We start from the raw sequence: 27,391 nt of genomic DNA on the forward strand, positions 1-27,391 counted from the left end.
GAGGCCTGGTGTGCTGCAGTCCATGGGGTCACAAAGAGTCAAACACAACTGAGTGACTGAACTGAACTGAACCTCAGAGCACAAACATATGGTTCCAAGACCGGAGTTATACCCCCTCTCCCTCATTTGTTTAATGATTACGTCAGCTTATGACACTGGCTCTGCCTCCTTTCCTAAGGATTTGTATCAGGTCATCTCTGACTCTCCCTGAAGGCATTTTACTCCATCCCTGAGGGAGGGAGGTTCTTGTCAGGTGCTGCAAAGACCACACACTGGGTCTTAGCATCTCCCTATCTGTCTCTGACACACACTGTATCAACCCAATCAAGGCAAGCAGTCAACTACAATGTATATTTTAAATAGCTCTATATTTCCTATACTTTCTCCAGAACTTATGAAATTTATTGATGTTAAAAAAAACTGCAAAAGCTTCAAAGCAGGTCAGTTTTAGGCCAGGTTGTAACTTGTAACATTTACTTGCAAAGGTTCCCCACAACCCTTTCCTTTCAGGTGCCTGGAAGTACCTTGCAGGTGTGATGCGTTCCAGGTGTTAGTTTGCACCAGATTCATGTTTTGATAGCTTTGTGGCATGCTCAGAGGTTTGTTTTCTTTTTTACTTATTTTTATTGAGTTAGTTTTGGCTGCCCTGGGTCCGCGTTTCTGCACACAAGCTTTCTCTGGTCTTTGTGGGCTGGGCTGCTCTCTGGCTGTGCTGGGCAGGCTTCTCATTGCAGCAGCTTTTCTTGTGGAGCACAGGTTCTGGGCCTGTGGACTCAGTAGTTGCAGTACTTGGGCTTAGTTGCCCTGCAGCTGTGAAATCTGCGCAGACCAGGGATTGAACCTGTGTCTTCCGGACCTCAGGGAAGTTAGATCAGATTTTTTTTTTTAATCTCTAGGCTTTAACAAATTATTTCTTTAATGAATATACAGTAAAATAGACTTTTTTGGAGTACAGATCTATAAATAAAAATAAACTGGAAAAATCAGGATGCAAAAGAGGTTTGTCACCTCTCAAAACTATGCCGTCTCTCTGGAGTCACACCTTCTCCCACCTTAAACCTTGACCCACTGATGTGTTCTCCATCATTAAACTTTGTCTTCTTGAGAATATCACATAAATAGAATTACACACTATGCATTCTTTGATACTGCAAATGGGAATGTGAAATGGCATAGCCATTCCGGAAAACAGGTTGGCAGTTTCTAGAGGGTTAAATATTTATATATCATATAATCCTGCAATCTCACTCCTAGGTGGGATTTATCATAAAGAAATAAAATTTGCCATGCATGAATAGTTAACTCTATTCCTAATTGCCAAACTGTAAACAACATAAGTGTCCTTGGATGGGTAAGTAAATAAACATACCTTGGTCATACAAGGAAGTTCTATTCATCAGTATCAAGAAACAAACTACAAATTCCACATGACGTGGGAATTGTATGGTGCTGTGCTGAGTGAAAATTGTCAGTTTGAGTTTACACTTCCTTTCCAGAAAACATATTTCATGTATTAACATATGAGGATAGAACTGTTGACTCTTTCAACTTGGGCCAAAAAGACCTGTCCAGAAATGAGACGCCTTTCATATATACTGTAGTATTATCAACAAAGCATCATGAAATTATTGCCACATGTGTTAGTAGACTCTTTGTGGCTCCGTGGACTGTAGGCTATCAGCCTCCTCTGTCCGTGGAATTATCCAGCAAGAATAGTAGAATGGGTAGCTATTCCCTTCTCCAAGGAATCTTTCCAATCCAGGGATTGAACCTGGGTCTCCTGCCTTGCAGGCAGATTCTTTACCATCTGAGCCACAGGGAAGTCCTTTATTGCCTTATGAGTGTGTTAACACTCAGCTGTGTCCAGTTCTTTGCAACTTGTGGATTGAAGCCCTCCAGGGCCCAGGTTGCTCTGCCCATGGAATTCTCCAGGCAAGAATACTGCACTGGGTGGCCATTCCCTTCTCCAGGGGATCTTCCCAACCCAGGGACTGAACCCAGGTCTCCCACATTGCAGACAGATTGCTTACCATCTGAGCCGCCAGTCAAGTTTGAAGAACAATGACTCCTTTTCCTATGAAAGAATTTAGCTCTTCTCTTGATAGCAGTGCACCCTGGTTGTAGGAACAAACACACAATCAAAAGTCATTTTCTTCCTTTTGGGTTAATGATTCAATATGCTGGGACTTATATTCAAAGAAACTGCTGATTTCTCTGACTGTAAGTCTTTCAGGTCAGCACTGATCCTATTGCAAGGAGTCATGTCAAACTACTGAGGTTACCACGGCTCCACCAGGGCTGAACTCTATCAAAGAGATAAGAAAAGTTTAGGTCTGAAAGACTCCTCTAACGTAATTTCATACCATCATTTCCCAGATGAAGAAACTGACATAGATGTAAGATAATTTAGCTAAAATCACAGAGGTAAATTAAAGGCACAGCTTCAGCAGAACCTCAGATATGAAATCCTTGATATGCTAAAATCAAATGAAGATTTAAATCATTAGTGGGAGATATTCCTATGAAATTTAAATATGAAGATATTAGATGAATTTTAATAGGGATGATTTATATATATATTTTTTCATGTATACAGTTTTTTTAAAGCAATGGTGCATTTTATATGCAAGAGTCTGGGGATTAAAAAGGTCAGGTGACATAAAATTGCACTCAAGAAGGTTTAGAATTTGGAAGGAGAAGGAGGAAGTATTAATAGATGCCTGTGATACATTTGCGAAGTGTCGGCAGGGTACTATTCTACAATGACCTGGAGGAAAAAAAAATACCCACCTCACCTAAGGGAGTTGAGAAATATGGAGTGAGAATCCTCAAAGTCTGTAAGAACTCCTGGTTCCTATCCAGGGAGCATAGGCACTCCAGGCAGTGATTTCAGTATTTACCAAAATCCTGGAGGCCTAGAAGTGCCAATATTTTTAGAGAATTGTTAAAAATGCCAATATGACTGGAAAGACAAAAGGCAATTTTAATATAGTTTCCTAATAAATAAGTTGAATATCTTAGTGGTTAGTTAGAATAATCTTATTTTGGAGTTTTTGGATAAAATAAAGCTGTTTTAAATAAAACAGTTACAGCTTATGTGTTGTGATGGCTGTTAAAGTATTTTACCAAAACTAGCATTTATTATATTTTTCAATTATAAATTGCTGAAAGAAAAAAATTCCTGTTTTCAACAAACAGTTGCAGAGGGTAATAATATTTGCTTATTTATTTTAAACATATATTTCTGTCAGTACTAGGAAACCAAAGTACTTCTGGGGGAGAAAAAAAGGACCAAAAAGGGAAGTATTTTGTTTCAAATAATAAGAAAATAATTTTGTAAAATTAAAAAACTTAACATAAAATATCTCCTGAATGGTTAAGTAATTTATAAATGTGCTAAATAATTAACTTAAAAAATAAATGATTGTACCAAGTCATTTACAATAATTTTCATAAATACAGCAATCACTTAAGTATCAGGATTAAATTCTGAAACTAGAGTAATGCACATCATCTTAATTTAATTTTTATTGAAGGAACTTTGTAGTATAGCAGTGTACATGCTTATTTAGTTTTATATGAATCTATAGACTAACATAAAACTGTATTAAAATGAAGTCCAGTATAGAAATAAAATAAATTCAAAGTATTTGCACTGAGATATTTCTAAAATAATTAATTTGGCATTATAAATATTTTCAATGTGTGAAATTTTTATACAAGATAATTGCATTTTAAGCAACTTAAAATTAAGTCAAGTGTTGGGGGCGGTGGGGCAGAAGTGGTACCAGACCAGGAGGATAAGTTAGGAGGTACTTCAGTGATGCTGACAGGAGACACTCAGACTGAGAAGGTAGAGACAAAAAGCAGGAAATGGTGAAAGGAGTGTGGAAGAGGTGAAATTAATGTGACGCGTTGATGGCATGTGTAAATATATGTACTTGTGGTCTCCGAATTGTGGCAGAAGAGGGTGTAAGCAGTGGGAAATCAACAACCTTGAAACGAAGCCTGAAGTCCTTCCAAAGATGGAGTGAATCAAGGTGGTTACTCTCACTGCCAGAAGAAAATTAAATTTTCCAAGGAAGAAGATAAAAGCACAGCTTTTACAGTGGCTCATTACCAAGTCTAGCATTCACCCAAAATGTCTGGAAATAACTCCCAATGACCCAAAACCAAGAGACAGACAATAGTAAAAATAAAGGACATCCAAATAGTGTAGTTATCACTAAAGACTTTGATAATTGTGTTTTATATATTTCAGAACATAAATAAAATGATCAAGAATTTTTTCAGAAAGCTGGAATCCATAGCAACAAATCAAATGGAAATTTTAAGAATTTTAAAATACAACATCTGAAATAAAGAACTCAATGGATATGGCTTGAACTAGAAGGTTGAATAGTAGAAAATATTCAACCTGAAGCAGAAAGAAAATGTACAGAAGATACATGTGTAATTGGAGTTGAAGCAGAGAAAGAGAAAATGGGACCTAACTAATATTTGAAGACATTATCCCAAAGAATATTAACAACAGGCATCAGGATAAATATTCAAGAAATTCTCAAAGACATTTGGCATAATACGAGAGAAAGCTCATTCCAGCACACTGTAATAAATTTGCTGAAAAACAGGGAAAAATCTTACATGTAGCATAAGCAATGAAATTTTATTTTCAAAGGGGCAAATATAAGATTGACAGAAGTCTTCTCAATATAAATAAAAGAAGTAAAAAGACAATAGAATGGTATCTTTGAAGTTTTGGGGAAAAAAAACAAGCTGTTAGATTAAAGAGACAGTAAAAACATTGGCTAATCAAAAAAAGGAAGAACATGAGAAATACGAACTTTCATTTACTAGCAATTATATTCTAAATAAAAGTCTAAAATCTCTGGATAAAAATAATGTAAATAAAATAAAATTAAGAAAATATAAAACAAATATTTGATGCCTGTGAGAGAAATGTAAAATATTTATATACATAGAATAGTTGAAAGCAAAAGGCTCGGAAGGATACTTTCTGGAAGGACTGAGCAACAGAAGAAAGAATAGTATATTTTAAGTCAGAGCAGACATGAATGCCAGACATCCATGCTCGGTGCCATTTTGGGTACGTTACACTTGAATAAAATCTATGCATAGGGAAGGAAAAAAGTCTGTCTTCAAACAAGCATATAGAGCAGCATATAGGGGTGAATCTTCAGAAGGAGCACCTGTTTGGCGCCTGCCCATCACTCACTGAAACCCTTCCTTCCCTCATCTGTGTAACACTGAGGATGTGCACGTGTCAGGACCGCTGCGCATCTTCCCCCGAGGAGCCGAGCCCCGAGGAGCCGAGCCCCGTGGCGCCTCGGGGGAGAAGGCCGCACTGGTCCCCAGGGATGTGATCTCTGGGCGGACCATGTGCTCACCCTCGAAGCAGCTTTGCTGACCGCAGAGCTTCCCCTCTGATTGCAGACGCTGGTTTTGGCTGAACTGACTTTTCCTTTCTCACACTTTTTCCCTTTCCGCATGCTTTTCCACCCGCATGGGGACTTCAGTCAATGAATTTAGTGTTTCCCCTCACTGGCTGACGGCAGCTGCTGTGTGACTGTTTTGTTAACACACGATGAATGCTTCACTGAATCTTCCGTTCGCTGTGACCTGGGCCTTAATATGCAGAAGGGACGTTCAGTGCATTTGCCAAATCTGTCAGCTGTGTGTGCTGTGGTCCTGATCAGTATGCTTCTAACGTGTGGTCACCTTTGAGTTCCTCGTGTGTGTGTGTGTGTGTGTGTCCCCTAGCTTTGTTTAGAGCAGGTTTATTTTCAGAGCAAAACTGAGAGGGAGGTAGACAGCTTTCCACAGCACCACTGTCTGACATGCGCAGACCCCCACCCCCACCATTATTAAGATCCCACACAAAGTGCTGCATTTCTTTTTTCCAAAGATGAACCCCTGTGGACACATCATCACCCAACTTCATGGTTTACATTAGGATTCACTCTCAATGCTGAAGTCTGTGGGTTTGGACAAACCTACAGCGATGTGTAGACATCGTTACAGTATCCGTCATGTGTCTGTAATATATCCATCACTGCAGTATCATGAAGAGTAGCTTTACTGCCCTAAAAATTCCCCATGCTCCACCTGTTCCTCCAGCCCACTTCCCAACCCCTGGCAATGACTGATTTTTTTTTAACTGTCTCCATAGTTGTGCCTTTTCCAGAAAGTCCTGGAGTTGGACTCATACTGAATGCAGCCTTTTCAGACTGGCTTTTGTCACTGAGTCAGTGTGTTCATGTCTCCTCCCTGTCATTCCACGGCTTGGTGTTTATTTTTAGTGCTCAAGAAGATTCCATCCTAAGGTATAATTTTTAAAGGCATTTTGTGGTAAAGGTACATAAAAACTCCAGACTGTGCAAGCCATGCATTATGTGCGTGAACCATAATTTTCTTGGCTTAGGCAAGCTTCCATGTTCATGGTGTGATGCGGTCCCTCACCCAGCAGGAAGGGACATCTGCCCACCACAGAGGGTGACCAAGCCTCCCAGTTTCTCCATGCGCACATGTAAATGTCAAGGATATAGATAAGCCCTAGCAAGTTAGCACTTGATTATGCACCTTAGGTAAATAAATACTCTGATTTGACTCAGTCTATCAACTCAGCTCACAACAAACTGTGGAAAATTCTTCAAGAGATGGAAATACCAGACCACCTTACCTGCCTCCTGAGAAACCTGTGTGCAGGTCAAGAAGCAACAGTTAGACCGGGCATGTAACAACAGACTGGTTCCAAGTTGGGAAAGGAGTACAACAAGGCTGTATATTGTCACCCTGCTTATTTAACTTATATACAGACTGTGTATGCTTGTGTGTGCTTAGTCGCTCAGTCACATCCGACTCTTTGCAGAGTACATCATGCGAAATACTGGGCTAGATGAAGCACAAGCTGAAATCAGGACTGCCAGGAGAAATAACAATAATCTCACATATGCAGAATGACACCCCCCATGTGGCAGAAAGTGAAGAGGAGCTAAAGAATCTCTTGATAAAAGTGAAAGAGAAGAGTGAAAAAACTGGCTTAAACTCAACGTTCAGAGAATGAAGATCATGGCATCTGGGCCCATCACTTCAAGGCAAATAGATAGAGAAACAATGGAAACAGTAACAGACTTTATTTTCTTAGGCTCCAAAATCACTGCAGATAGTGACTGCAGCCATGAAATTAAAAGACACTTGCTCCTTGGAAGAAAAGCTATGACTAACCTAGAGAGCATGTTAAAAATCAGACATTACTTTGCTGACAAAGGTCCATATAGTCAGAGTTATGGTTTTAACAGTAGTCATGTATGGATGTGAGAGTTGGACCATAAAGAAGGCTGAGCATTGAATAATTGATGCTGGAGAAGACTCTTGAGAGTCCCTTGGACTGCAAGGAGATCAGACCAGTCAATCTTAAAGGAAATCAGTCCTGAATATTAATTGGAAGGACTGATGCTGGAGTTCCAATTCTTTGACCACCTGATGTGAAGAGCTGACTCATTGGAAAAGACCCTGATGCTGGGAAAGATTGAAGGCAGGAAGGGAAGGGGATGACAGAGGATGAGATGGTTGGATGGCATCACCAACTCAATGGACATGAGTTTGAGTCAACATTGAGAGATGTTAGACAGGGAAGCCTGGTGTGCTACAGTCCATGGGGTTGCAAAGAGTCGGACACAACTAAGCAACTAAACAACAGTAGAAGAAACCTTCAGTGCCAAACACACAGAGGTGTCGGCCACCATATGTTGATTTTTAAAGTCAAAGATACAAATTTGCAGTTACAATATAGAATCACTACTGTAAATGGTCAGTGATATTGTGATTATGGATATAAATTACAAGTGGCTATAGATTCTTTGAAAGAGGGTCTTATATTTATATGGTTTGCCTGTTTAAGCAGAAGGACACCCCACCCAGCCCCATCAAGGTAGAAGTGGAGCTATTTGGTGCCTTAAACCATGGTTTTGGTGTTTCTTGTCTCTGCAGACTCACTGGATCCAGTGTTCCTGACCTCATCGTGAGTATGAGCAACCAGATGTGGCTGCACCTACAGTCTGATGACAGCATAGCCTCGCCTGGATTTAAAGCCGTTTACCAAGGTAAGATCTGAACACACTAAAACCCCCTTTCTCACACAGGGCAAGGGTCATAATGAAACTGATAAGTGAGAACGATGTTTAAAAATATGGACTTATTTGCAACTTCCTTAGTTATAGTTGTATTTAGAGCTCTTTTCTAAAGCAGGAAATGTTGACTTCTTGAGAGCTTGGCTGGCCATTATGGTGGCAAAATGGAGAGTGACATTAAGAATCATGTGTAAGCGATGGAATATGTTCATACTTGTAGATCTTGGCATTTTCTCTCTTCCTGGGAGGAAGTTGTCATGATTATAACTAGGGAAACGTTTAGAACAGAGTATAGATTTCAACAGCATCGATTCAATGAAGCTTATTACATGCACAGATGTGTGGGTTTTTTAATGGAGCACAGGGAAATCTCGACAGAGCTGGGGAGGATCTACTAACAACCTCGCTTTGAGAGTTATGATTGTGTTTGCTCTGAAGAAGAGAGGGCTCCTTCGGGGAAGCTGGCTTCATCCCTGAGTTGTGAGATGCTGAGAGTCGCTGTCGTGAAGTAGCTACCGTGCAGGTGACCCAGGGCCCCGCGCTGTGTGCCACCTGTGTAAACTGTCTCACTGTTCCACCTACATTCTTTCATCTGGGTGTCCTAGGGAACACATGTGTTTCTGTGACTGCATCAGAGCCTGGTTGGGGCACGTGGAGCCTGTTTTGCAGCACGTGGCCTTTCCAGCTGGTGGACCAGCTGCAGTAGTGGTGTCACACGGGTCCTAGAGCACGTGGGCTTCAGTAGTTTGCGGCTTGAGGCTTAGGTACTCCACACCATGTGGGATCTTAGTTCTCTGAGCAGGCCCCTGTGTTGCAAAGTGGATTCTTAACGCGTGGGCCACCAGGGAAGTTCCAGAAACACAACTTTTGTCCGGGGCATATTGATAGCTATCTTTCAAAACTTTTTCTTTAATTTTGAAAAATTTCAAAATGTAAACAGAAGTAGAAAGAATAATAGAATGCACCTGAGGTAACCTACATTTTCATGCTTTTGCAAGACCCTCAGATATTCAGTTACTCAAGCAATTGGCTGGAGGTGCGGGACATAGCTACCAAACTCAAGTGCACGTCTAGATTGTCAGCCTCAGCTCAGTCCTGCCTTTCTTCAAGTGTCCGACAACATCGTCTAGGAAATCAGTGATATTTCCTTCTATTAGACATTCCCAAGTAGTTCTAGACTCACAGGAAAATCTTTATCCAATGACAATATCTTTAAAAATCTTAATTATCTCTTCTTATTCCCAGCAAAAACAGAAGAAATAAAACAAAAACCCTTTCTCACTGCCACCTCTCAAAAAACAAAATCAGCAGCCTGCCCTCTGATTTCAGGTTCTCAGAGGTTTAGTTCATGTAACTCCTTTCTTGTGCACTTTGGTTCTAAAGGTGATGATGCGGCAGCCAGGCAGCCCTAAGCATGTGTCTCGGGCCATCCCAGGATCCATGGGTCGGCGTCTCTTGATTGCTAGAAATGGTAAAGAACTGAGAGTAAGACAAATTAGAAGGGGGATCTGAGACCAGAATAGGAAGAGTGAAAATGATCTTCATGATATTCCAACCTCAAGGCATAGCTGTCGGGAAGCACATTTGTTTTAACTGGCAAAAAAATACACACAAGAACACACAGACCATTCAGCTATAGAGCCTTCCTTTCATGTTCTCTGTATCAGTAATTACATCATTTTAACTCAAGAAATAAACATTTAAGAAGGCTCATGGGCATATTAAATTCTTCCTTTGCATTTATGCAAAACCAAAGCAGTGATGGATGTACAGCTTGTATCTTCAGCTTAGATCCTTCGTGTATTTGACTAAAACAAATAATGAAATGTGTCCCCAGAAATGATGCAGTGACCTTTCTAATATTAATGATGTTTTATAAATTATTATATAAAACAACTTATTTATAAAAGTTAAAACATTTATATATACTGCTATTTACATATACTATGAGCGAGTGAGTGAAAGTCACCCAGTCATGTCCAACTCTATGCAACCCCATGGGACTGTAGCCCACCAAGTTTCTCTGTCAATGGGATTTTCCAGGCAAGAATACTGGAGTGGGTTCCATTCCCTTCTCCAGGGGATTTTAAAGACACAGAGATCAAACCTGGATCTCCTGCATTGCAGGCAGATTCTTTACTGTCTAAGCCACCGGGGAAGCCCTTGAATATACTGACATACTTTAAAAAACCATGACTGATTGAAGTCGTTGTTCAGTAAGTTTGAAAACAGCCTGTTCTCATCTTGAATTCAAGTTATAGTCATGAGAAACCTTTTCAGGATTGTTTTATACTCTTGTACAAATACCTTGGCACTGATAGTTGATCGAAATTACTAAGAAATTGCATCTTAAACATACAATTTTTACTGACACAGAAAAGATCCACTATTTGAAGGAAACTGCTTATTATAAGCCATAATCTAAGAAAATGTAAGTATTCAGAATAAACCATTGTCCCACATAACTATTTAAATTTTCAAAATTTTAGATATTTTCCATAAGTTTCAAAATTCTCAGGAAGTAACAAATTTTAAAGAACTGTAATAAATTATAAATGGTGGTTATTTTATTTGGATTATTTTACTGTTAGGGGGCCCATATAAAGAAAGAATTTGTAAGTTATTTTCAGAAAAAATTAGAAAATTGGCATGGGGGAGATTCAGTTGTGGATATTGAAGACTTTTGCACCCATTAGCAGTTTTATTTCAGTATTGCTAATTATCTATATGTACATTTTCTTTTAATTCTTCTTTGATACAGTTTTTTAAATATCTGGCTCCACTGATTACAGAGTTCATTGAAATCTTTGACATGACAAATATGTGCCCACATATGTGAAAATGAGACATACCAATCTGGAGAGCAGGGAGTTTGTCTTACTGCATTTTATTTTATGAATTTGAGCAAAGAAGCAGTGTGCTCTTGTCTTCTAAGTGTCGACTGTTGGGTGTTCAGCAGCTGAATAAAAAGCAGCTAGGGCTTATTGCTCATGAAACCAAAGGGGCAGGAAGTTAAAAGTATTTCCCAATGTCAAAAGCATAAAGCTGGTGGGTGAGGGTGTCTTGAGCCCAACAGTGAAGGCAGCATAGCAGGGCTACACCCTTGCCATGTGAGAGGAAGGGGAGTGACCACGCTGAGAAGTCCTGTGGTGACTAGAGGCCCCTACAGGAGTGTAGTGTAGAGTCCTCGTCCACACAGCGTGAAGAGTCCTGCTTGCTGGAAGCATGGGGTGAGGGGGACGTCCTGACTCTTTTTCATGAGAAATGCTAACAAAGCGTATTTGCATCCTATGTGAAGGTGAGGGCTAGAATGAACAGATGATTGCTGAAGACTTCCTGACATTTGGGGTTTTAGAGTTGACCTTTAATTGAACTTCTACGCGTTGTTTAAGAAAGTATGCAGAGGTAGAATCCTTTCCGCCTGACCTGTGCTTGCTCCTGCCTCTGGTAGAATCTAAACACATCTGTCAAATACCAGACACTCCCCAATAGCAAGTGACTGTGAATTACACCCAGCAGTTCTAAGACTTGTGCCATAAAGACTAGGATAAAGACTTGAGAGAGGAGTGCCATTCCCAAATTGAGGATCCTTGAACATTAACGGATATAAGTGTTCTCAATTACAATCAAATATTCCTCCAGGCATCATGATTCAGTTTGATGACCATACAGCATAAGTTAGAATCACATTCAGTCCTAATTAGTACTCTGCTAACAGACCCGATAGCCAGTTAATAGCTACAGCCTTGGATGTGGTGAAAAAGTGGATGGCCATCAGTTCTCGTGAGAGAGCCAGTCCAAGGCCACTAATTATTTTTTGACAGAGCAATATGCAATAGTTTATAAGATAATTAAAACAGAGAGATAAGGGAAGATTTGAGGATTTTAAAAATTGAGAGAACATCATACATCAAAAGAAAGACATCATACAGACTTAGAGAAGATCAAACAAAGTAAGCGAGATAGAGAAAGACAAATATCATATGATATCACCTATACATGGAATCTAAAAAATAAATAAATAAAAATACAAATGAACTTATTTACAAAAAAACAATAATAAATTCATAGACACCGAAAACACACTTGTGGTTACCAAAGGGGAAAGGGGGTAGAAGGGATAAATTAGGAGTTTTGGATTAACATGTATATATATATTAGTATATACTGACATAAAATAGATAACCAACAAGCATCTGCTTATGTATATATTTATATATATGCACATATATATAAACTATGTATATGTGTATAGTCAGTTTATGCTCACTCTGCTGTACACCTAAAGTAACATGACATTATACTTCAATTAAAAATAAAGTGGAATCAACAACTTAATTAATTTAAAGAAAAAAAAGATGTCCTTGAAACTGTTATTTCCAGAGTGCTATATTAAGCTAGAAATTGGCAATAAAATAAAAACATTTTGTACAGGTGATCATCAAATTTATGGTGGTGGTTTAGTCACTAAGTTGTGTCTGACTCTTGTGACCCCATGGACTGTAGCTGCCAGGCTCCTCTGTCCATGGGATTTCCCAGGCAAGAACACTGGAATGGGTTGCCATTTCCTTCTCCAATCAAGTATATAAATAATCACATTATTTGACTGAAAATGTAGTTGTCTATTATATGACCAGAAAATATATACTAGTCCTTACATGGGTTCCACTTTCTAGGTTTTAACTGTGCGTGTAACGTTTGTTGTAATAGTTCAGGATGTGGCTCTGAAGCCAGACTGCCCAGGGCTGTCATTCTGTCACTCAGCTGGTAACTTAGGGTGAGCTGTCTAACCTCCTGTGTGTCAGATTCCTCTTAAAAAAAAAATAAGAGAGAAAATAATAATGATACTAAGTGAAACTAGTGACTCAGTGGTAAAGAGTCTGCCCGCCAAGCAGGAGATTAGTTCTGGATCCCTGGGTAAGAGAAAGATTCCCTGGAGAAGGAAATGGCAACCCACTCAGTGTTCTTGCCTAGAGAATCCCATGGACAGAGGCATTTGATGATCTACAGTCCATGGAGTTGAAGTTGGACAAAACTGAGTGACTGAACACACACACACACACACACACACACACACACACACACACACATGTACACACATATGTGCACACATACAGACATGCACACACATGCATACACACATACACACATGTATAGACACACATACACACATACATACACATACACACACACATACACCTGTGTATATAAATGTGTGTATATGGAGATAGAGAATATGCTGATAATTAAGAAAAGTATTGGCAAAATATTATGCAAAGTTTAAAAAGCAATAACTCTTCAGGGAGGTATTTCAGGTGTCTGAGAAGGCAGTCTAAGGGAAGCGAGATTTGTTGTTTAAAACCTTTCAGCATATGAAAATATTTAATTCAAAGTAATCAATTAAAAAACCCAAGAGGTAAAAAATATGGTGTAAATAATTATGATACAGCTGTGCAAAGAATATTACCCATCCATTATACTATAGAACTTATTATGTGTATATAATATATGACTAATTTTCAAGAAAATTTTTCAAGAAAATTAGGGATACCAAAGGAACATTTCATGGAAAGTTGGCACAATTACGAACAGAAATGGTATGGACCTAACAGAAGCAGAAGATATTAAGAAGAGGTGGCAACAATACACAGAGGAAGTATACAGAAAAGATCTTCATGACCCAGGTAACCATGATGGTGTGATCACTCACCTAGAGCCAGACATCCTGGAATGCTAAGTAACTGGGCCTTAGAAAGCATCACTATGAACAAAGCTAGTGGAGATGATTGAATTTCAGTTGAGCTATTTCAAGTCCTAGAAGATGAAGCTGTGAAAGTGCTGCACTCAGTATGTCAGCAAATTTGGAAAACTCAGCAGTGGCCACAGGACTGGAAAAGGTCAGTTTTCATTCCAATCCCAAAGAAAGGCAATGCCAAAGAATGCTCAAACTACAGCACAATTGCTCTCATCTCACATGCTAGTAAAGTAATTCTCAAAATTCTCCAAGCCAGGCTTCAGCAATACGTGAACTGTGAACTTCCAGATGTTCAAGCTGGATTTAGAAAAGGCAGAGGAACCAGAGATCAAATTGCCAACATCCATTGGATCATCAAAAAAGCATGGGAGTTTCAGAAAAACATCTACTTCTGCTTTATTGGCTATGCCAAAGCCTTTGACTGGATCACATCAGACTGGAAACTTCATCAAGAGATGGAAATACCAGAACACCTGACCTGCCTCCTTAGAAATATGTATGCAGATCAAAAAGTAGCAGTTAGAACTGGACATGGAAATAGACTGGCTCCAAATAGGGAAAGGAATACATCAAGGCTTTATATTGTCACCCTGCTTATTTAACTTATATGCAGAGTACATCATGTGAAATGCCAGGCTGGATGAAGCACAAGGTGGAATCAAGATTGCCGGGAGAAATATCAAAAACCTCAGATGTGGAGATAACACCACCCTTATGGAAGAAAGTGAAGAAGAACTAAAGAGCCTTTTGATGAAAGTGAGAGAGGAGAGTGAAAAAGTTGGCTTAAAACTCAACATTCAGACAACTAAGATCATGGCATCCAGTCCTATCACTTTATGGGAAATAGATGGGGAAATAAAACACTGAGAGATTTTATTTTGGGGGGCTCCAAAATCACTGCCAATGGCTACTCCAGCCATGATATTAAAAGACGCTTGCTCTTTGGAAGAAAAGCTATGAGCAACCTAGACAGCATATCAAAAAGACTGCATATTAAAAAGCAGAGATTTTTCTTTGCCAACAATATTCCGTCTAGTCAAGGCTATGGTTTTTCAAGTATTCATGTATGGATGTGAGAGCTGGACTATAAAGAAAGCTGAGAACCAAAGAATAGACACTTTCAAACTGTGTGTTGGAGAAGAATCTTGAGAGTCCTTTGAACTGCAAGGAGATCCAACCAGTCCATCCTAAAGGAAATCAGTCCTGAATATTCATTGGAAGGACTGATGCTGAGGCTGAAACGCCAACACTTTGGCCACCTGATGCAAAGAGCTGACTCATTGGAAAAGACCCTTATGCTGGGAAAGATTGAAGGCAGGAGGAGAAGGGGACAACAGAGGATGAGATGGTTGGATTGCATCCCCAGCTCGATGGACATGAGTTTGAGCAAGCTCCGGGAGTTGGTGCTGGACAGGGAAGACGGGAGTGCTGCAGTCCATAGGGTCGCAAAGAGTCGGACTTGACTGAGTGGCTAAACTGAACTGAATATATAACCACTATGCATTATATAATTTTGTATAATGTATACAAATGTAATTCATAAATATATAAATCATACATAATTCGTATATGTATAAATCATATATGTAATTCACAGTGAAAGTCATTCATTCATGCCCAACTCTTCGAGACCCCATGGACTATACAGTCCATGGAATTTTCCAGGCCAGAATACTAGAGTGGGTCAATGTTCCCTTCTCCAGGGAATTCACATTATGTATAGTTAATATATATGGGCTACCCTGCTGCTTCATATGGTAAAGAATCTGCCTGCATTGCAGGTGACCTGGATTTGATTCCTGAGTTGGATAAATCCCCTGGATAAGAGAATGGCTACCCACTCCAGTATTCTTTCCTGGAGAATCCCATGGACAGAGGAACCTGGAGAGGTATAGTCCATGGGGTCACAAAGAATCAGACATGACTGAACGACTAATATATATAAAGAGTGACTAATATATATATATATATATATATATAATATAGTAACTAGCAGAACAATATATATGGAAAGTTAACTGGCTTAGTGCATAGTTTTTCTACTTTATATTTCAAAATTTCTATCATAAATTACAAAGGTAAATGCTGAGTATAAATAATTTTGTAAATCAATGTTAAATTTCATTTAATAATACAGAAAAATTCTTGTCAAAATATAATAATGAAATAGAGTTTGAGATTATATACATTTAAAGCGGCATACTTTATATGCTACAGCAGATCGTTTTTATTCACTAGAAGAGAAAAGAAAACAAAATCTCAGCTCAGGGGTGAGCTTCCCACGACCACAGTCTCTCCAGCACTGAGGAAGGTGGAGAGGAAACACGCATAGTATCTGCATATTTGTCCAAACAATCCTGAGCTCCCAGTGCTGGCAACCCTGTATTTTTATGGCTTCACTGTCTCCAGTTAAGCGGGTTAACTCTATCATTTTTTTTGTCACAAAAATAATGTTCAGTTAGAGTTCATTACAGATGTTGATGAACTGATTTCCACAAATCATTTTTTATGTAATTTGCCATAGCTATTTAAATTTTAGCAGGGGGTAAATGAAAGGAAATGTCCCCTGTGATGTGCTGCTGTGTGGTAAAACAAGACCTATTTTAGGCTTGTTTAGGCTGTTTTAGAATCATTTCCATGAAAATAGAGCTCACTGTTGCTGTTTCAGAGACAGAGCCGTGTCCCAGGCCCTGTGGACACACTGCTAAGGGGTGCAGCTGAGTGTAGGTGTCTCGGTCTGTATGCCGTAATCCCAGGGGTCTGTGATGAGTTTAACAGAAAGGAACATGACCTAGTTCAGAGAGCTGTTCTCTGAACCATTCCTGGTGAACAGAACTGCTGCTACAGAGCCAAGGGTGTCCGAGCTTCGAACACTTGTGCTGTGACCCTTGTGATGGCTGACCCCAGAGCACCCACACGTTCCAGCAGACATCGTTCTGGGTGTGTGTGTAGGGGTGTTTCTGGATGACGTCAACATTGGAATCGGTGGACAGAGTAAAGCAGCTCACCCTCCGCAGTGTGGATGGGCCTCATCACATCAGTTAAAGGTCTGAATCAAAGGACAGGCTGAAGGAGGAAAAGCTGCTTCTGCTGTCCATCTGTCTGTCTTTGAACTGGGATGCTGGCATCTCCTGCCTTTGGACCCTGATTTGGACTGGGACTTACAGCATTGGCTCCCTTGGGTCTGGATACTTCAGTTGCTGTAAACATGTAACTGATTGTAACATGTAACATGTAACATGTTGCTGATTCCTTATAATAAATTCAGTTTGATAGTAAGTGGATAGATAGATATAGAGTTGGAGGTGGATATGGACATAGCGATGGAGATAAAGATAGAAATATCCTGTTGGTTCTGTTTCTCTGAAGAACCCTGATCAATGCACTGTTACTCTACTTGAATGATTGGGTTCGCTCTGACTGCTCAGACAGACCCTCTGTAGCCCTTTGTGTGAGCAATCACACATTTTCAAAGGGCCCAAGTGGACATAGAGGTGCAGTGTGTGGCCACTGAAAAGGGGAGAGCCCGCTGGTCCACACGTAAAGTCAGCCCACGGCCCTGGCCTTGTAGCCTGAAGCTGATACAAGGTCAGGCAGGATTGTGCCTGTGAGGCTAGGAGTGATGCCTAAACCCTAAAAACAAGGTTGTTGTTGTTCAGCCAGCAAGTCGTGTCTGACTCTCTGTGACCCCGGGACTGCAACACGCCAGGCTTCTCTGTCCTTCACTATCTCCATGACTTTGCTCAAACTCACGTCCATTGAGTTGGTGATGCCATCCGATCGTGTCATCCTCTGTTGCCCCCTTCTCCGGCCTTCAATCTTCCCCAGCATCAGGGTGTTTTCCAGTGAGTTGGCTCTTAGCATCAGGTAGCCAAGGTATTGGAGCTTAGGCTTCAGCACCACTCCTCCAGTGAATATTCAGGATTGATTTCCTTTAGGACTGACTGGTATGATCTCCCTGCAGTCCAGAGGACTCTCAAGAGTCTTTTCCAGCACCACAGTTTGCAAGCATCCGTTCTTCAGTTCTCAGTCTTCTCTATGGTCCAACTAAAAATAGCTTTGTGTTTTAATTTTGTGCAAAATCCAAGATGAACCCATCAAGAGTTTATGATGTGTGTTCCCCTTGTCCACAGTAGATATTGTCTTGTACCTAATGTGGATTTTAAAATGTTTTCAAGGATCTGATTTAAATCCATGACAAAGTACCCTTTGTGTTGAATGCTGACTGAGCCAGCCTTGTTTGGGAGCGTGTACTGGGGAAACTCTTTGAGATACCTTCAAGGAGGAGATGGAGGCAGAGAAGGAGCTGTTGAACTGGACATGGGTCCGCATGGAACACTGGCTGATCCTAGTGATGCCCTGCACAGCTTTCCCAAACTGAAGCGGGTGGGTGGGACTGGTACCATTAACCATGGATGTGGTGTCCCTGGGGAGCAGACACAGCCCTGTTTGGTGTGATTCCTGGGCAGGGATGCAGCTGTTGAGATCCAGTGGCCTTTGCTACTGTGGCACCCGAGGTTCACCGCCCCAGAAACCATCACTTCTCCCCACCCCGGGAACAACCTCTCTAGGTCTGTAATGGGCCTCATTTCCTAGAAAAATGTACAATACAGACTCAAGGCCACCTTCCTCTCCTGCCCATTCTAGATTCCCTTATTGTTTGCTTTCTCCTCTGCTGGCCTGGTGGTTGTCCTGTCAGGGGGACCTGGACCTAGTTCCCTGAAGGTTCCCAGCTCCTGAGCTCCACGCTTCTCTCTGGCATTGTCCATTTTTGTCATCCCCAGCAAGAATCCAGGGATTCCCCGTGGCGCCTCTAACAGCCTCAGCCATGGGGGTCCGCCACTGTTCTCACTGAGCAGACCTCCTCTGCCTCTTTCCCTTGCAGCTGGGGGGAGTTACCCCTTAACAGGTTTATCATGGATGCGCTGTGTACACACTCCTGCTCCACAGTGAACCGCCTTCATCCTGGCAGTCATTTCGCTGTCTGTCCCGTGGGTTGCAGCTCTGCATGACATGGATCTTCTGCTGCCCATGGACCCCGAGCTTCCAGACCAGGTGGAAGGCATGTAGCTGTTTCTTAAATAAGTGCAGGAATGGGGGGATGTCCAAAGTGGTAGCCAACACCTGGACCACTGAGATAGTTTTAGTATCGTGTTGGACACTTGCCCCTTGTTAATAGTCAAAGGTATGTGCTAGTGTTTTGTTTTTTTTGTTGTTTTTTTAAGAATTTAATTTAGGCTTTAAAAGTTTTATGGAACAGCAACCCACTCCAGTACTCTTGCCTGGAAAATCCCATGGATGGAGCAGCGTGGCAGGCTGCAGTCCATGGGGTCACTAGGAGTGGGACATGACTGAGTGACCTCACTTTCACTTTCAGCCCAGTGGCAGAGAAGGCAACAGCCAACACAGGATCTTTCTGGTTGCTGGTTCTGATCCACACTCAGTCTGTCCACGTGTCCACGCCTCACTCTCCCATGCATGAGTTGCAGTTGCTGGTGTGCTCTGATCCAGATTCAGTCTGTCCCCGTGCCCACGCCTCGCTCTCCCATGTTTGATTGCAGTTGCTGGTTCTGATCCAGATTCAGTCTGTCCACGCCTCCACGCCTCACTCTCCCATGCATGAGTCGCTTCCTGGTCACTTGTCTCCATGGCACCCACGTCCTAACCCACTGGGGACTGTGACCCGCCAGCTCCCTCTCCCTGGGTCATCCATGAGTTCCAGGAGCCCCGCCTCCACATTTTGGCAAACCCCCCAGTGGCAGAGGGGCCATCTCCCCGTGTGTCTGTGGTCAGGCCTTCCGCTGGTGTCTTCTGCTTCTGGTCCCACCTGTGGATTTAGGCCCCCGGGGCTCTTGGCGAGGTGAGTGCAGGACGGCAGGGTGTGTAAACGTCTGCGGGCCTGCGATGCTGACGCTGCACGGCGGGCCTTCCTGGGAGACGGAGCAGGTGTGCGGCTCCTGGAAGCCCAGGACCAGTGCCGGGGGATGGACAGGGCTCACACGTCTGCTGGACTCTGTGACCCGGCCTCGGCCGCGAGGTCAGTCCCTCAGTGGCCGCCCCTCTGCTCTGTGCTGCGGCCACGCCTGTCCCTCATACGCCGCCCCCTTTCTCCCTTCAGGGCCTGTGCGATTGGCTCCCCGAGGGGTCCCTGACCTGTGTCTCCACCGGGGAACCTCAGGGCCCATCTCCAGTGAGAGGAGGCTTCTCTCAGCAGGAGTGCTTCCCGTGTTTCCAACAGCTCTGTCGCATCTCCCTTCTACCCAGGATGACGTTTTTAATTGTTAGTCCTTGAGAAGAGAGACCCATTTGACTCAGCTTTCTGTCTCCAGGCCACCCCAGAGTACACCGTGTCCTCATCTAGGGAGCTAATAACTGTGATTGACAAAATATCTTCATTTCAGGTTTGGAGAACTCACCCTCCCCACCAGCAATTACTTAGCTTCGGCCAGCTTCTGAGCCGGGTTCCCAGTGTTGAACCATGACTCTTCCGGGAACTTGAATTTTAGAATTGAGAGAAGGTAATTTTAGGTAATGATGCAAATGAGGAAAAAGGAACAAAGTGGATACTTCATGCAAATATAAGAAAATAACAAAGTAGAATGTAAAATACACTGTATTTCTGACTCAGAAAATTGTTTGATACATTCATCCTTGTTTTATTAACTTCACATTTTAACTGTGCACCTGAGTTGAAAATAGGCATTGCCTACTTTTTAGTTTTTTTCTTTTTAAATATTTTACTCTATTGAATATACTTGCGATGTTTAAATTCTTGGTTTTCATATTCTTAGACTTCCCTGGCGGCTCAGTGGTAAAGAATCCACCTGCAATGCAGGAGATCCGGGTTCGATCACTGGGTAAAAAAGATCCTTGGAGAAGGGAATGGCTACCCACACCAGGATTCTTGCCTGGAGAATCTCATGATGGAGGAGTCGGGTGGGCTGCAGCCCATGAGTCACCAACAGTCAGACACGACTGAGGCTAAGCACGTACTCACATACACGCACATGTTTTTCATGTGTATGCACTCATATACAGTACATACATACACACATATTTTATGTGTGTACACCCATATACATTACACACATACACATGCATACATATTTTCACTTGTTTTCATTTTTACTATTACAGAAGAATTCATACATAAGTGGGTATTTTGGAAATAGTTTTGAACATTTACTATGAGTCTTTGTAACCCCATGGACTGTACAGTCCATGGAATTCTCCAGGCCAGAATACTGGAGTAGGTAGACTTACCTTTCTCCAGGGGATCGTCCCAACCCAGGATCAAACCCAGGTCTCCCACTTTTCAGGCATATTCTTCACCAGCAAAGCTACAAGGGAAGCCCAAGAATACTGGAGTTTGTAGCCTATCCCTTTTCCAGCAGATATTCCTGCTGGAATCAAACTGGGGTCTCCTGTATTTCAGGGGGATTCTTTACCAACTGAGCTATGAGGGAAGCCCATTTACTATGTTAAACTATTTAAACATTGACTGTGTTAATATGTTTCATATAGAATAGGTATACCTAGTCTGTATGTAAAGCTTATACATGTTTATATATATGCAATAACTGGAAATGTTGAGACTAATTTAAACTATTCTTTGCTAGGAATAAGTAGTGATTCATTGAATTTTCCTAGTAGATATTTTTTCCTCCAAGAAAATGAGTTAAAGAATGACTGGGTTTATGTTGAGCATATAAATGAACTTCTCGATCATAGGCTCACTAGATAGTTGGTGTTTATCAATTTGACAAGGGTCAACAATTATTTTTCACAGGGCTATTGAGAGTTGCAGAGTTTTATTAGTCAGTTTTGAACTATGCAGTGTTTTTGTGTGTATGCTAAAAACAGATTCTAAGAGAAATTCTTATGGTTCATAGAGACAATTCCATGGTCATGTGCTGCTTCTAAAAATACTAGTTGCCTCCTTTATGTTATTAATTCTGTGCATTTAACTACCCCAAACAAAAACTCACTCTAAGACATTATTGTATAGACAGCAAGAGCCATATAAAGATATCAGGACAGAGTAAGTGTAGAGAAGGAAAACTGTGATCGTGTCACAGCTTTACCTTTGCAAATCTCCCCTGGAGAAGATGTATCTCTTATCTGATAGATGAGCAGTGGAGAAATGTGTGTGAAAACCAATGTAGCAAGTTTAGAAAAATGGCATCTCAGCTAAAAGAGCTCTCATTTCAACATTATTACAAACCTCTTCATCAGATGGCTCTCTTTAATATTATTAAGATTACTAGTAGAGGTGAATATAAAAATTAAATCTATATATAATAGCTCTTGGGTATGAATTTTCTCAGAGCTGTTGTTGATTAAATTAAACAATTGTATAGGCTTGTGTTATAATAGAAAAGTTATATTTAGAAAGAAAAACATACTGATAATCTGGGTATGTACTGAAATTTAAACCATTTAATAGCCCAACATTTTAATAGTTGAGTGTTAGAGGCTAAAATCACCTGGTTCTGTGTGTTTGCTGTTTTATTCTGGTGGATTCCAAACACACCCAAGCCGACTTCAGTTGTTTTACCTACAGACTGATAATATTAACATGGCTCAGCCTGTAAAAATCCACCTGCAATGCAGGAGACCTGACAGGAGCCTCAGGTTCAATCCCTGGGTCAGGAAGATTCCCTCTGGAAGGAAATGGCAGTATTCTCGCCTAAAAAATCCTATGGACAGGATTGCCACCAGGCTACAATCCATGGGGTCACATAGAGTCAGACACGACTGAGTGACCACTTGCGCGCGCACACACACACACACACGAGTATTAACTTGGGATGTTATCAACAAAAAATAGAAACAAACACGTAACAACAATCTACCTACTAGAATAGTGTCGCGATCAAGATGATTCCTCGTTCAGTGTTGGGGAGAGGACCGCCATTGAAGTCAGACAGATCTGCATTGAGATCGTGGCACTTGCCGCTTACTGGCTGTGTGTCTTTGGGTGAGTTGCTGTGCCTCTCTGAGCCTAGATTCCCCCATCCATCAATGAGGAATAATTCCACCAGCCTGGCCAGAGTGGTTGCGACCATTTGAGAGGATGCATATAAGATATCTGGTGAGTGGTAATGGCCATGGTGGTTTCTAACAATTTTTTGAAATAGGTAATTCATGTATAAATTGAGATAAGTCTCAGCTTGATGAGTGAATTTCAGAATTTACCGTCCTTCCTTAGGAAAAATTGACCGTATGACTTGCACTCACAGTGATCTCTAGATATACTCTCTTTCCCATCTGGACTGGCTGTGGGCTCAGACTGCCTGGGGCCCCTAATCTTCCTCACTTGCTGTATGTCTTGGGGCAAATTAGTTAACCTCTCTGAGCCTGAAGTGTCTTTATCCCAATATGGGAAGTGATAGTACATATCTCATTAGACACTTAATGATCATCACTTGAAATACCATATAAAATGGCAAATACAAAGTGTGATTTTTTTTTTTCTTTTTTAAAAAGGGTAATTCCTCATTCTTTGGTTGGAAATGTTTGTGTTGTTAAGACAAGGCCCTGGCTTTGAGAACCATGTTCAATCAGAAACACAGCTTGCTCCAAAATTCTTTTTCCTGAGTTCCACTTCATGAGTGGATTATAAATACTGTCTCTTATTTGTAAGGTAGAATCAACTGTTTATTAAATTTGTTGTATTTTTAGTCACTAAGTCGTGTATGATTCTTTGTGACCCCATAGACTGTAGCCCACCAGGCTCCTCTGTCCCTGGGATTCTCCAGGCAAGAATACTGGAGTGGGTTGCCACTTCCTTCTCAAGGAGATCTTCCTGACCCAGGGACTGAACCTGCATCTCCTACTTCGGCAGGTGGATCCTTTACCTGGGTATGTGTGTATGCTTAGCCATTCAGTCATGTCTGGCTCTTTGTGAACCCATGGACAGTGGCCAGCTAAGCTCCTCTGTCCATGGGATTCTCCAGGCAAGAATACTGGAGTCAGCTGACATGCCCTCCCCCAGGGGATCCTCCCAACCCAGGGATCAAACCCAGGTCTCCCACTTTGATGGCGAATTCTTTAATGACTAAGCCACCTGGGAAGCCCAATTAAATGTTTAATACCTCACATTGGAGAGGCTGGGAGAGCAGGAAGTGCAACATGAGCACGTAAAGGGTTCTTGTAGAAATTTGATGTTTAAAGTCCAGGTTTAGGGCCCTTGGCTACAGCTGCATTCCAATATCCCTACTTAACATTGATCCTCATGGACTGTTTTACTCTCCAAGTAACTGAGCTGGGGCATCCTGGAAATTATCCAGGTTTTAGGGCTTGCTGGGACCATCAGGACAGGTTTGCCTGGGAGACAGTTCCCAGCTTTGTCTCCGTGTTAGGAGAAGGACATGATGTGAGTGGTATTTGTCAGGGAGAAAGGAGGGTGAGGGGTAACTGAAACCAGCAGGGAACTGCAGGTGACGAGGGGAGCTCTCTAGGTAGAATGCAGCTCTGTATATTTTTCTAGCCACTTGCTGACTCCCTGCTTCTCCGATGTCCAGAGGGTTTGATGTTCCAGGTTTGATTCCTGGAACACTTGGGTTTTAGAATCAGATACAACAGGATCCACTTTGGATCCTTTGTTTTTCAATTTCCCCACAAGCTGTTCCCCACCCCCACACGCACATTCCTGCTTCCTTTAGAATTTTGATGACCTTATGTCTGTTTTGGAGTCCTTGGTGGGATTACTAAGTTGTGTTGATTTGAAAATGGCTCACAAGTTGCATGACTGGTTTAGAAGTTAGCAGTGGATCTACTGTCTTCTCCCTGTATGTCCTGTATTGTTTAATCCTCACACGCTTCTTCACATTTCCAAGTCAGGAGGCTCCATAGAAGGTTCTTTATGATTCAACTCAAATGCATTTTCTTTTAGACATATTTCTTAATCTGGCAGCAAATATAGTTCCATGTTTTTCAGCTTTTCTGTTGGAAATTTGGAGTGAGCAGAAAGGTTAGTGCAAAGTGGGACTGTTGAAGAGAGAAACTAGCTGAGAGGCCAGGCCAACCCGTACTTGGGGCAGAAAGGACTGAAAACACTGCAGGACCACAGATGGGGTCAGACTAGTTCAGTGGACAGAGCTGTAGCCAAGAGACCTGAATCTTGCTTAAATTTGCTTATGTTTCCCTTAACCTCTAAGAGCCTCATCTCTGATGAGAAATAGGAACAGGGCATCTGCAGGCTTTTCTTCCAGCTTGGAAAAAGATATAAATCAGCAATTCTAGCAGTATTTGGTTTCTTTGGGAAACTGACTGCAGGAACGATTAGCAAGACAAATGAGATGTGATTGTTACCTCTGTTAATGACGACCCTCCACTGGGAATATTTCAATACAAAGGTGAAAGGAGAGAAAGGAGCTGGGTTTTCAACATAGAGAAAAGATTGGGCTTCTCAGGTGGCTCAGCAGTAAAGAGTTCTCTGCCTGCCAATGCAGGAGACTCAGGTTCGATCCCTGGGTCAGGAAGATCCCATGGAGAAGGAAATGGCCATCCCTTCCAGTATTCTTGCCTGGGAAACCCCTCGGACAGAGGAGCCGGATGGGCTAGAGTCTGTGGGGTCACAAAGAGGCAGACACAACTTAGCGACTAAACAACAACGATAACAATTCAATAATGCGTGTAATAAAACTGGACCAAAATATATAGCGCGGGAGTGTGTGGTGAGGCATCTCAGAGGCCCCTCAATGCTGTGCAGTCCCTACATTTCATCATGGAATAGGAGGACTGGTCTATAACCGTCCACTCACGTGAGCAGGCAGGCATTCTGAAGGATCAGGACTAGGTCACGACGGAGGTTAAACGTGAAGCCTGGTAAGGTGGTGGAAGGCTGAGCCATGTGGTCTCACTGAGCTGTAATACATACGGGGGAAAATGAAAACAATCAGTAAACCAGGTGCTTTTCTGAATGTCATAGCCTCACAGCAAAGGAGGGTTAGGCTCCTGCCCACTGCACAGGGCTGATCCCCCGGGCTTCTGGCAGACGGACTCCTCCTCTCCCTGAGGAGGGCTCCCAGTGGCCACCGCGGTCCTGCACTGGGACGACGGGGTTTCTTAAAGTTCTCAATATTGAAGATAATTTGAAACGTGTCAACTTAAAATATGATTTGCTCTGTACTCACACAAATCCTTTTGTTTATTCTTCGCTATAGATAGAAATATGATACAAAAGAAAAGTTGCACCTCCCCAGGTATTAGGTATTCCCAGGTTTAGGTACTGAAGAACCTTGGGATGGTATGTGACTTATTTCAACTTTCCTCTAAAAATATTCAGATTTATACCATTTCAATGCAGATAATTTAAAAATTAATGTTTGCCTGATTTCATGAGGCAATCCCAAAGTCTGATCGCATTATGGGTTCTTCCAGCACTGCCTAGGCTGTGTAGACCCTGAGTATCGGGAGGGGGAGAGATGAGGAGAAAGCCCCCTCGGCTGTTACTTGTCCCATTTCAGTTGAAGGAAACTCTTCCAGTCTCCTCCTAACCTGCCTTTGATTTCTGTTTGCACACACCTGTCCAAGTTCACTGTGATTTGCTCTCACCCCAACCCCTGTGTTTTCCCTTTGAGAAAGGCAGTTTATTAATGTTCAAAGAGGATCTTCTTTTGGCATAAAAGGTAGGCCTGAATAATCTTTCCAAAACACATGGACACTTGAGAAAGTCATCCATAAAACTGCCTTTTATAAAAATGTGACTCAGGAAGTTAGTAATTACCACCTGGAGCGTCTACCTGTCATCTCCATCACCACCCTCTTTGCTGAGGGTGTGCAGCGGGGCTCTGTGGGGGAGAGGTGCTGCAGGAACGAAGGTCCTGACCACCCCCTGGTCCTCTGCCCCATTTAACTCACCATCACTCCACAGGTGGTCCTGCTTAGAACCCCTGGACTCAGAGCATCTGCTGTGAACCGTCCCTCTCCTTCATACCTTCACCGCGAGGTCTGCAGCAACCCCTACGCCATCCTCTTTATCTTCTCCTCTTTGGTTTATTACACTTTTTTTTTTTTTTTTTTTTGCTGGGACTCAGCTATTCATCTTTAGTGCTAGAATTAGCATTTTTATTTCATGGAAATATTTAATTCTGTTCAAATTGTGTCATGAGGAAAAAAGCATGCTGCTATTCTTCACTATTTTGTGTTTGATAGACAGAGAGTGCCTTTTGTACATCATTTTCTCTCTTCCGAGGAGATCCTTTCATCTTTTTATCACTGCCTGTGGTTCTTTGATCATTTCTATTGCTCTTTTGATGTTTTCTAAATCCTTTGAGTAATGAGGGACTCAAAATACAACAGATGACGTAATCCAGCATTTTACCTTTAAGAATATTCTACCTTCCTGAGAATGAGTTCACATTTCATGAGTTTTTTTTGTTTTTATTCTTTACATCTTTAGCTCTTTTACTAACAAGTCATTAAAGTGCAGGCAGCAGGCTAATTATTTCCTTTTTTCCTCCACCTCAATTAGTGCTGT

General features: G+C 41.7%; 1 protein-coding gene across 1 annotated transcript in view; it reads left to right on the forward strand.

Annotated features, from left to right (window-relative positions):
• Positions 1-27,391, forward strand: part of CSMD1 (CUB and Sushi multiple domains 1) — a 1,985,846-nt gene that overhangs the window by 1,534,688 nt on the left and 423,767 nt on the right. Inside the window, exon 12 of the mRNA XM_070460176.1 lies at positions 8,011-8,123. Coding sequence (XP_070316277.1) covers positions 8,011-8,123 — 113 coding nt within the window. The remainder of the gene's footprint in view (positions 1-8,010; positions 8,124-27,391) is intronic.

This window comes from Odocoileus virginianus, chromosome 32 (assembly GCF_023699985.2).
Source record: "Odocoileus virginianus isolate 20LAN1187 ecotype Illinois chromosome 32, Ovbor_1.2, whole genome shotgun sequence".
In the NCBI taxonomy this organism is placed as follows: Eukaryota; Metazoa; Chordata; class Mammalia; order Artiodactyla; family Cervidae; genus Odocoileus; species Odocoileus virginianus.